Source organism: Muscardinus avellanarius, assembly GCF_963383645.1.
Source record: "Muscardinus avellanarius genome assembly, chromosome: 16".
In the NCBI taxonomy this organism is placed as follows: domain Eukaryota; kingdom Metazoa; phylum Chordata; class Mammalia; order Rodentia; family Gliridae; genus Muscardinus; species Muscardinus avellanarius.
The window spans coordinates 48,145,011-48,155,010 of NC_137802.1; the positions used below are offsets into that span (position 1 = coordinate 48,145,011).

The window sequence follows — 10,000 nt, forward strand, 5'->3', positions numbered from 1 at the left end:
ATCTGAATGGGGCTAAAGGGCGGAGGAGGCAGAGGAGGAGGCTGCCCTTGAGGGAGGAGACTGGGGCAGGGAGCAGGGGCATGGGCCAGAGGGTGAGCTGAGTATCACATGTCTGCGTGCCTGGAGGTGTTCGCCCGTGTGTGTGTGTGTGTGTGTGTGTGTGTGTGTGTGTGTGTGTGTGACGTTGGTTTTGGGCCAGTGCAGGGACCAGGACCCGACGGCGCTTCATAAATACTGGATGATTCTTTTAGGGTGGGATCTTCTTGCTTGTCACCTTGTGGTTTGGGGCTACATTCTGGAAGAAGGCCTGAGCAAGCCAGAGGAAGGAAAAACAGGCTGAATTAACCCTGAGCTCCTCTTTGTCACTTCCTGAGCCACATGCCCTGCAGCGGTATCAGCATCCCTCTTTCTCATATCCCTGACCCTTGGGCTCCGGGAGGCTTTCCTCCCCTTCCCCAGTTCCTGGTGGCTGGCTCTGGCAGCTGAAGACTTCTGCCCCACCAGCCAGATCCCCTTCTCCATACCCCACCCCACTGTCCCCTCAGCCCTGCTGTTGCTTAAATGTGGGGACCTCCCCGCCAGAGGAAAGGCAGCTGGGCCTTAATGCGGAACTTACAGATCCTAAAGGTTTCTGGAGCTAGGGGACTCTTCTGAAAGGACTGTAAGGGCCCTGTGGGCAGGGACTGTGGTTGTCTTAGTCCCCAAGGTGTCCCAGCTCCTGGCCCACAGCACTGCTCAAACAGATGAACTATAAATCAGAGGGTAATGGAACAAGAACTGGGTTGGGAGTTAGAACCACAGGATCTGATCCCTGCCTGGTAAAAGTGAGGCCTTGAGCCAGGTGCGGCGAGTCATGCTTGTAATCTCAGTACTTGGGAGGCTGAGACAGGAGGATCGCAGGTTCAAAGCCAACCGTAGCAATTTAGCAAGGTCCTCAGCAACCTAGTGAGACCCTGTTTCCAAATACATAAGACCAAGTTGGGGGTGAACCTCAGAAGTAGAAAGCTTCGCCGGGCGCGGTGGCCACGCTTGTAATCCCCGCACTTGGGAGGCGGAGACAGGAGGATCGCGCAGGTTTGAAGCCAGACGCGCTGGCTTAAGAGACCCTGTTTCCAAAATAAAAAGTATAAAAAATAGGTCTGGGAGTGTAGCCCGGAGGTAGAAGGACTTTCAGAAACCGCAGTACCACCAAAAAAAAAAAAAAAAAAAAAAGAAGTAGAAAGCTCTGGGTTCAATCCCCAGTACCAAAAAAACCCCAACAAACAAACAAAAGTAAGGCCTTGAACCAGTCACCTTTCCTCTATGGGAGTACATACCTATAATCCCAGTACTTGGGAGACTGAGACAGGAGATCGCAGGTTCGAGGCCGGCCTCAGCAATTTAGTAAGACCCATGTCTCAAAAGAACAAGGGCTGTGGGTGTAGATTGGAGGTAGAATGCTCCTGGTTTCAATCCTCGGCATCAAAAAACAAAACAAAAGAAAAAAACATTCCCTGGATATCCATCATTTAGGGTACCACCAGATGAGAACAAGTGAAAGTGTTGGGGTGCAGCCTCCAAGCCTCTCTCCCGGGACCCTCAGGAAGACGAAGCTGAATGGATTTCTGCAAGCTGGTCAAACTCGAGGGGGGGTGGGAGGGGCTGCTCAGCGGGGTAATTCCTGGCTGGGGAGGGGGAGGAAGCTGGGAGGGCGTGGGGGGTGGACGCTGGCAGGAATAGAATCTCAGCCACGCCTGGTATTTCCCAGCCCTCGCCCCTCCCCCTCCCCCTCCAGGGCCCACCCCGTAGCATTCCTTTCCCAGCGGAAATGGGGGAGGGAGCAGGCTCCCCAGGCCTAGAGGATCATTTATTCAAACTGTGTACCATCTTGAGGTCCTACTCTGGGCATCTCCTCCTGAAGTGAGTCCCTGCTGAGGCAGCATGTGGGGTGCCCTGGAGGGGTCTGTAACCTTCTTTGCTGGTCCTACGAGGTCAGATGATAGGGCTGGTCCCTTTCAAGCTGTCTGTAGACATGGAAACCCCAGGCCTCCGCTCCCTGCACTCCCAGAACCCTCCACGAGTTTCCAGGCACAGCAGTGTCTGTGGGCTAGGAGAAGCTGGTTGGGTTGAGAGTGGACAGTCTTCCATTAGACAGCTGGGCAGCTGGAAGGACTTACTGGCTGGTGCTGAGAGAGCAGAACAGCCAGAGAGCCCAGGGCATCCTCCTGACCTCCGCCCTGCACTCAAACATGGCGAAGGACATCTTGGTGGCACTTGCAGCTGCCCTGTGAGGGTCTGGCCTTGGGGCAGGGGTGTGTGAGACCAGGAGGCTTGGAGCCAGCGATGGCAGCAGCTAGCTAGACCCACAGTCCTCTGTCTGCTAGGGGAGGAGGAGCGGGAAGGTGCAGGTGCGATGCTGCTGTCCCTGACTGCGGCCTTTCCCACCGTTCCCTAAGTCCTCCTGACTCAGCTGCAGCAGCCGGCTCTTCCCGTCCGGCTTCCGCCAGGGTGGGGGTGGGGGTCCAGCTCCTGCATGGGGCCCACAAGCGGCAAACAGGAAACTGGAGAACAAAACCGCTCCCTGGCTGACACCAGGCCCAGGCCTCCACCTCTCCCTTCCTCCTCTCCCTTCTCCTCTCAGCGGCCCACCCCAGGTCCTCCCTCCCCTCACTCCTCTCCCTCTCCTCCTCACTCCCTTTCTGGATCAAGTACCTCTCACCTGGGGCAACCCCCCCCCCCCCCCCCCCGCAGTCCTTGCTGAGAACAGGGCCCAGGAAGAGGGAGCTGACTCTTGTGCCTGTGCCTGGGTCTGCCTTCTGATAGCTGCTCCCAAGAGCCCCAACCCCGGCATCCTCTGGGCCTCCTGTGTTTGGGAGCAGAGGGTGTCTGGAGCTACACCCCCCTTCTCTGGCTGCGGGCTAGAATTTCGGGATGAGGTCCAAAGTTGGAATGAGGGGCTCTGGGATTGGTGTCCCAGTGTTGCCTGGGAAACCAGGTATTCTTGAAACTCAGTTTCCTTCTCCACCAAGTGGGCCTATAATGGCCCTGGATCACAGGGAGTGGCCGTAGTGAGAAGCGCACTGTCTGTGAAGAGTCAAGTGGATAGAAATGGCGGCGCTGATTACACCCCCCTTCTCCAAGTACCTCTTGGAGAGGGAAGGGGCCTGGGGAGAGAGCCGGGAAAGGGGGCAGGGCGGGGTCCGGCATCCTGTCTGACTCATACTGGCGAGGTGGACTTGGGGCCAGCTTGGTGATGGCCCCTCCACTAGCTGAGGGGCAAGGCATCCTGGGGAAGAGGGATAGGCACTTTCCCACCGGTGGGCTGGGGTCTTAGCGCTCTGCTGTGAGGTGAGAGCCCTGGCAGTCTGTGCTGGGCAGTGTGTGTGTGAGACCTGCGGGGACTGGGGGCCAGGCTTGGGTTTCATGCGTGTGTGTCTGGGGTTGGTGTCCTGGTGTTAACAAGCTGGGTGTTCTTGGCCTCAGCTTCCTTCTCTACAAATTGGGCCATAAAGGCCACAGTGAGTGGCTTTATTCTTTCTTTATTTATTCCTAGACCTACCTCTGGGCTACATCCCAGCCCTGTGTTTTTTTTTTTGTTTATTTTTTTGGTTGGAAACAGGATCTTGCTAGGTTGATGAGAGTCTCACTACTTGTTGAGGCTGTCCTTGAACTTATGATTCTCCTGTCTCCCAAGTACTAGGATTACAGGTATTTGCCACCATGCCCAGATGAGTGGCTGTATTGGCAAGGATGTTGTTTGTGACCAGCCAAGTGGGTAAAAATGGTGGTGGTGATTACACATCCCCCTAGCCAAGGCCTCTGCCAGGAGCTTGTGGGGGTCTCTGTGGGGCTCTGTGGAAGCTGGGTGTACTCCCAGGAATGGTGGACATGCTTGTGAATGTGCCCATGTGAGCGCTGTGGACTGTATGCACGGGAGGGGGTCCAAAGTGTGCGTGCCACAGGGAAGGGCGTCCACACACAGTACTGCGACTGCGGCGCGTCACTCCCGAGGTCCCGAGGTGTGTTTCTGTGGGGTATGTGGCCAGAGCATGAGTGTGTGTGTGTGTGTGTGTGTGTGTGTGTGTGTATGGGAGGTGTCGGGTGGGTAGGTGTGTGTGTGTGCCGTGTGTTTAGGCGTGCGCAGCGCTATGCGGGACACGCAGTGCATGTGTGAATGTGTGTCCCTTTTGTGAAGCTGCCGTGTGTGTGTGTGTGTGTGTGTGTGTGTGTGTGTGTGTGTGTGTGTGTACTGGAGGGTCGTGGTGTGTGGTAGGGGCAGAGCGTGTGTGTTTCTGTGCACGGGGAGCTGCCGTCTGTGCGTACGCGTGCCCGTGGGGCCGCTCGGTGCCCCGGCGGGTGGGGGTTGAGTTGTGGGCTGGGGCGGGCGCGCAGGGGCCGCCCCGGAGGGGGAGGCGTCTGTCCTGCCGAGTCTGCGGCGGGTCCCGCTCGGGAGAGGCGCGGGAAGCGGCGCCGCGGCCGCCGTCCTGCCTCCGTCCGCGCGGGCCGTGCGACCCCTCGGGGCGCCTGGGCCCCGGGCCCGCGGCTCCGGGGGGCGGGCGGGGACCCCCGGGGCCCACGTGGCGGCCGGGGGGCCGAGGACGCCGCCCGCGGGGCGCGGAGCAGCCGGCCCGGGGCCCCGGGCGCGCCCGGCTCCGGAAGGCAGGCCCGGGGCGCGCAGGGGCCGGGGCGGCGGGGCCCGGGGGCCCCCGGCGGGCGTGGGCAGCGCCGCGTGGCGCGTGGAGCGCGCGGGGGCCGGGGGCTGGCGCTGGGAGCGCGCCGTCGGCGTGGACTGCAGCGCCCCCGAGCCGCGCTGCCTCTGGCTGCCCTACCTGGGCCACCGCGACCACCGCCGGGCCAGGGTGAGCGCCGCGGGGCTGGCGGGTCGGGCGCCGCCGGGCAGATGTAATCTGGGGCTGGGGCGCCCTGGTCACCAGCTCCCGGGGCGCCCAGCATGCCAGGACTGATGTCCTTGGTCTGGGGAGAGTGGGACAGCTGGAGGTGGCGTGAGGGTGACAGGGCTCTGGGCTCTCCAGGGGTGCTGGGTGAGGACCCCCAGAGTGGGCGGTGGCCTCCCGTGGGCTCAGCCCTCTACTCTAGGCTTACAGGCGGAGGGACCGGCTTGTTGGAGCCGCCCCTGGGGTGTCTCGGGTCCTGGAGTGTTCACAGCTAGGCTGGTACCACTAGGAAGAGCTATGGGCACCCCCCACCGCCCTGAGAGTGAACCCCGACGCCCACACTGTTGGGTTTCCTGGTGGTCAAGGAGGCTGAGGCCGCAGGATGGGTCCTAGCAGTAGTGATCTCCGGAGAGGACAGCTCGGGGAGCAGCCTTTCTGGTGTGGGGATCTACCGGGCTGCTAGGGCGTGAGTCACAGCGGGCACCATGCCCAGCTGGGGTGCTGTGCTGCCTGCAGTGACCTCTTTATGCCCCTGGGGGGAGGAGCAGGACTCCTGGGTTCTAGTTCAAAATAGGCCCTTCTACCTAACTTGTGGCTTGGGGCCGTCTGCCCTCCTCCCACCAACAGTTGGTATTTCTGGGTGTCTCCTTTCCTGACAAGAGCGGGAGACTGTTAAAAGTAGGTCTGGGCCAGGAGTTTAATCAGCAATGTCCCTGCCCTCTCCCCAGGGTCTCCCTCCCCTTCCCCAGGTCCCCGTGCCTGGCAGAGTTGGGGGGCATGCAAGCCGTACCCCTTCCCAGTGCAATGGCCTTTCTGGGTCTCATTGCTAGATCCTTCTCTGCTTCTACACCTATGGCCTCCATCCCCCTCAAGGTGCAAGGAAGACCAGGGTTGCCCCAGGTCAGAGGGGAGGAGAGGAGACTGCCCCTAGAGCAGCGTTAAGGATAGAGGTTAGCTCCAGGGAGAACTTCCCACAGGGGAAGCCGGCCCTGGCTGGGTCTGCGAGTGTCTCTGTGTCTCCTCCTCAAGCAGTGGTGCGGCTGGGGGGTGACTGACTTTCCCCGGAGCCTAGATGGAGGAGGTGGGAGGGGCCTGGAAGGAAGGGACGGAGGAAAGGGAGAGGCAGAGATGGGAGGGGGCGCCTGCAGTGCTGGTGCGTGCAGGGGCCTGGGAGAGGAAGGCGCGCCCGCTGTCCTGTGTCCCAGGCCGGCCCGCCAAGGAGCGGCCCCCCCAGGCAGCCGGTGGCTCCAGGCAGGGTATGTGCAGGGGGAGGGCAGGGGGCGTGCTGGGACCTGTCCCAGCCACTTCTCATCACTGGGGCAGCTGGTGGCTTAAACCTTAATCCAGGGCACCCGTGAAACAATGGGCCCTGCAGAAAGCCTCCGCTGAGCCAAGCTGGGGAGCAGGCAGGGGGCACCCACACTAGGGAGTAGCCTGTGGGGGTCCCCAGGTCCTCTGCTCTCCCTGATCAGTTCCTCGATGCCGGGTCAGCAGCGATAGGAACTCCACGAATTTCAGACCTCAGTAGAACTTCCAAAGAATTTTCCGAGTAGGAGCAAAGGGATATCATTGGGTCTGCTGTCTGATCCTGAAATCCCTATTAGGGCCTCCTGGGGGTTGGGGGTGGTCCAGTGTGTATGTGTGGGGAGGGTACTAGGGATTGAACCCTGGGGGTGGTCTGTCGCTGAGCTACACCGCCAGCCCTTTTTATCTTTTATTTTGAAACAGGGTCTCCCTAAATTACTGCATGCTGGCCTCCAACCGGTGATCTCAGCTCTTCAAGTGCTGGGATTGCAGGTGTGCTCTACCATGCCTGGCGGGGTGGTCCAGTGTTTGCTTGCATCCTTCTGGGGATGGGGAGCTCACAACCTCATTGCTGTTCTTTTCCAGACTGTGTAAGATCAGAACAATCTCCCTTGCCTGGAGCTGGAGCTCCACTCAGCCTTCTTCCTCTTTTTTTTTTTTTTTTTTTTTTTGGTGATAGGAATTGAACCCAGGGGCATTCTACCCCCCAGCTACACCTCCAAGTTGCTGAGGGTCTGGCTAGGTTGCTGAGGATACATCCCCTCCTGTTCCACTGCAGCCAGGCCTCCCACCCCGTGGAGAAATCCCTAGAAAGGGCTAGGCCAGTGCTGGCTAGCCCTCCACTGACTGCATGGACAGGAAGGTAGACAGGCGTCTGGATGCACCTCGGCATCCCTGCGCTGGGGGGAGGGGCTTAGCGAGTTCTCCAGCTATTAGAAGGGGCGCTCCACAGGAGCGCCTCGCCCCAGAACTGGGGGGCTGCTTCCCTTAGGGCGCAGTCCCCAGTCTTCCTCTCCCCTCAGTGCAGGCTCCTGTCTGCGCTCCAGGAGGGGTGGAGGGGTGTAGGACTGTTGAAGGTGCAGGAGGGGGCCTTTTGCTCCCAGAGGGGTTTGGATTAGGACAACAGCCAGTACAGGCTCCCAATGTGGAGTGAACCGTCCTTGTGGAGGCTCCTGGCTTTTCCTGCAGCAGCTCCTCATTGGCTGCTGCCCTCTGCTACGTGCCTCTCCCTTCACAGTCCCTAATCCCCTCCTGTCGCCCACTGTTCTCTGTGCTTCAGAGGGTGACCCTCAGGGAGACTTCTCCCGGACACTGCCTTCTTCTGCCTCCTGCCCCACAGACATTCCTGTGTGTCCCCTAAAGCCTTGTCTTCAGACACCCTCTGCGTGCCATCTTGGGGAATCCCAAGTATTCCGGTCGGTCGGACAGAGGGCGGTGTGTCCCCCACCCCATTTCCGGCAAATCAGCCAGGCCTCTGGGCTGGGTTCCGGGACTTCAGGAAGTCCCTTCAGTTATCTGCTGTCCAGTCCACTCCCGGGCAGCTCATGCTGTATGCTCTGGCCGCTGCGTCTGCATTCTGTGCAGTGTGTGTGTGTGTGTGTGTGTGTGTGTGTGTGTCTTTGGGTGTATGTGTTGCTTGCATTCAAACAGCAGCCAGCCCTTCCCTGGGGGGAGGGCTGTGTGTGCCTGCCTAGCACATAGTAGGTGCTCATTGACTGTGTACAGAACTGAATGAAGGTTTGGGTCAACAAGAAGTTATTTCTCTGGAGCCAAAGGCATCCAGAGGGCACGGAGGGGAGAACAAAGAAGGAAGAGGCCGGGGCTGGAGATGGGGGAGAGGCAGCGGGGAGGAGGAGGTCTGGGCACAGAGGGTGCCTGGCTCCTGCAGGCAGGGACCCTGGGTGCAGAGTCCTGAGCTCTGGCCACACTGTACTAACCCTGTTCCCCTGTGTTCCCGCAGCTGCCACTGGGCCCGAGAGATGGGTGCTCTCCTGGGCGCCCCCTCCCCTGGCAGGGGCCGAGGACACTACTGCTGCACAAAAGCCTCCAGGATGGCTTTGGTTTCACCCTGCGCCACTTCATCGTGTACCCGCCTGAGTCGGCCGTGCACTGCAGCGTGAAGGTATGCCCAGCCTGCCCCTGCCCTGGCTGTCCTAGGTGGGTATGGTGGTTTCCTTGCACTAGTCCCCTCTCAGAGAAGCAATCCTCCTTCCTGGGTTCCACTGAGGCCTAGGAGGAGGGCCTCAGGGAGGCAGTGCCTGTGTGGCTTTGATGTCTGCATCTTGGGAGGATGCAGCTCCCGGGACCCTGGGTTCACTGGCTGCTTCTGAGCGGGTCTGCTGTCCCAGTTCCCAGCCTGAGCAGTCAGGGAGCCTCACCCTCTCAGAGTGCCCCAGGCCACCCCAGCCCTGTGTACAGGAAAGAGCCCTGGGCCAGGACAAAGGAGCCCTGGGCTTAGTCCCGGTAGAGCTCAACTCACCGGCTTTGGGGCCTGCTCACCGCCTCTGGCTCCACTTCTGATCTGAGGACATACTGCCTTGATCCCCGGAAGCCCTTCCCACTCCATAGGAATGCCAGGTTCTCTATCCAGAACCAGGACTTCACAGCCCAACACAAGGCTACGGGCTGGTGGGAGGGGCCTCAGGAGTGAAGAGGAGTATGGGAAGAAGACAGGAGGGGACCCAGGTAACAACCAGGGCCCCTGCAAGGGTCCGGCCCCACCTCCCACCTCTCTTCCTGTGGAGAAAACAGACTTATGTTAGAGCCAGTGAACCCCTCCTTCCCCTTCCCCCAGGGCTGGGATAAGCCTGCACAGCTGTTGGGGTCCCTTGGGGACCTTGGTTCCACCTGCCAGAGAGCCGAGGCATTGGATTTCACTGTCTGTGCTTGCATATCTCTGGGTGCACATGTGCATGCTGGTATGCTGGGCATGGGCATACATGTGTGTATCTGTGTGTGTGCAGGAAGTGTCTGAAAATGTGCCACATGCACCTGTCACCGTGCAGTTCTCAAGTGCATGTCTGAATCTGGGGCACCTGCATAGCCATTCCCATTGGCTGCAGCTGTGCTTTGGAAAAAGTGGGGGCCGGTGGTGGGCACCACTGCCCTGGCCTTTAAGGCCCAAAGACACAGCCCTGCAGTTCCCTGGAAACCCCATCCTTCCTGGCTTCCTTCCCCAGAATGTTTCTCCTTCCTGCCCCCACCACCTTCCTAGATCCTGCCGAGGGGTGGCAGAAGCCCAGGCAGGGATCCAGGGTGGTGAGTTCTTCCCTCATGGAGCACTGGAAGACCCTGGGGCAGCACAGCTAGGGATGGCTCCATCCTCTTCTGGAACGTGCCCAAGGCTGAGAGAGGCCTTGGCCTGAGGGTGGAGGGGACTGAGTTCCTGCTGCCCGCCTGGGAGTCTCAGGGGACCTAGCTGTCCAAACGCATCCATCTGCCTCTGCCAGCTCTGTCAGCTCACATCAGCAGGGGCACAGCCTCTCCTGCAGTGTCCAGTGGCTTTCCTGTGGCCCACTCTTCCTGGCTGAGTGTCAGTGAGTCCTGAGTTCCAACCTTGGCTCTGTCACCAGGTTTCTGAGTGGCTTTGGGCAAGTCATGCCCTGCTATCTACAAAACGGGTGCATTTGTGGAGAAGGTTGGGCAAGATGATGTTGAAGGCCCTGCTGCCTGTCTAGGAGCATCTCAAGCCTAGTTCCTCCCAAAGCTAGTGGGTCTCCTTGGCTCCCTGCTTCCAGAACCCTCTGCCCTGACTGGGATCCATTCTCCCCCCACAAAAGAACCTTCACAGCCAGACATGGTGGTGCAAATGTGTAATCCCA

At 59.9% G+C, this 10,000-nt stretch overlaps 1 protein-coding gene across 1 annotated transcript in view; it reads left to right on the forward strand.

Annotated features, from left to right (window-relative positions):
• The window catches only part of ARHGAP23 (Rho GTPase activating protein 23), a gene marked incomplete at both ends in the record, with an annotated part of 87,624 nt that overhangs the window by 26,218 nt on the left and 51,406 nt on the right, over positions 1–10,000 (forward strand). Inside the window, one exon of the mRNA XM_080714050.1 lies at positions 8,140–8,301. Within this exon, the coding sequence (XP_080570176.1) occupies positions 8,140–8,301 (162 nt within the window). The remainder of the gene's footprint in view (positions 1–8,139; positions 8,302–10,000) is intronic.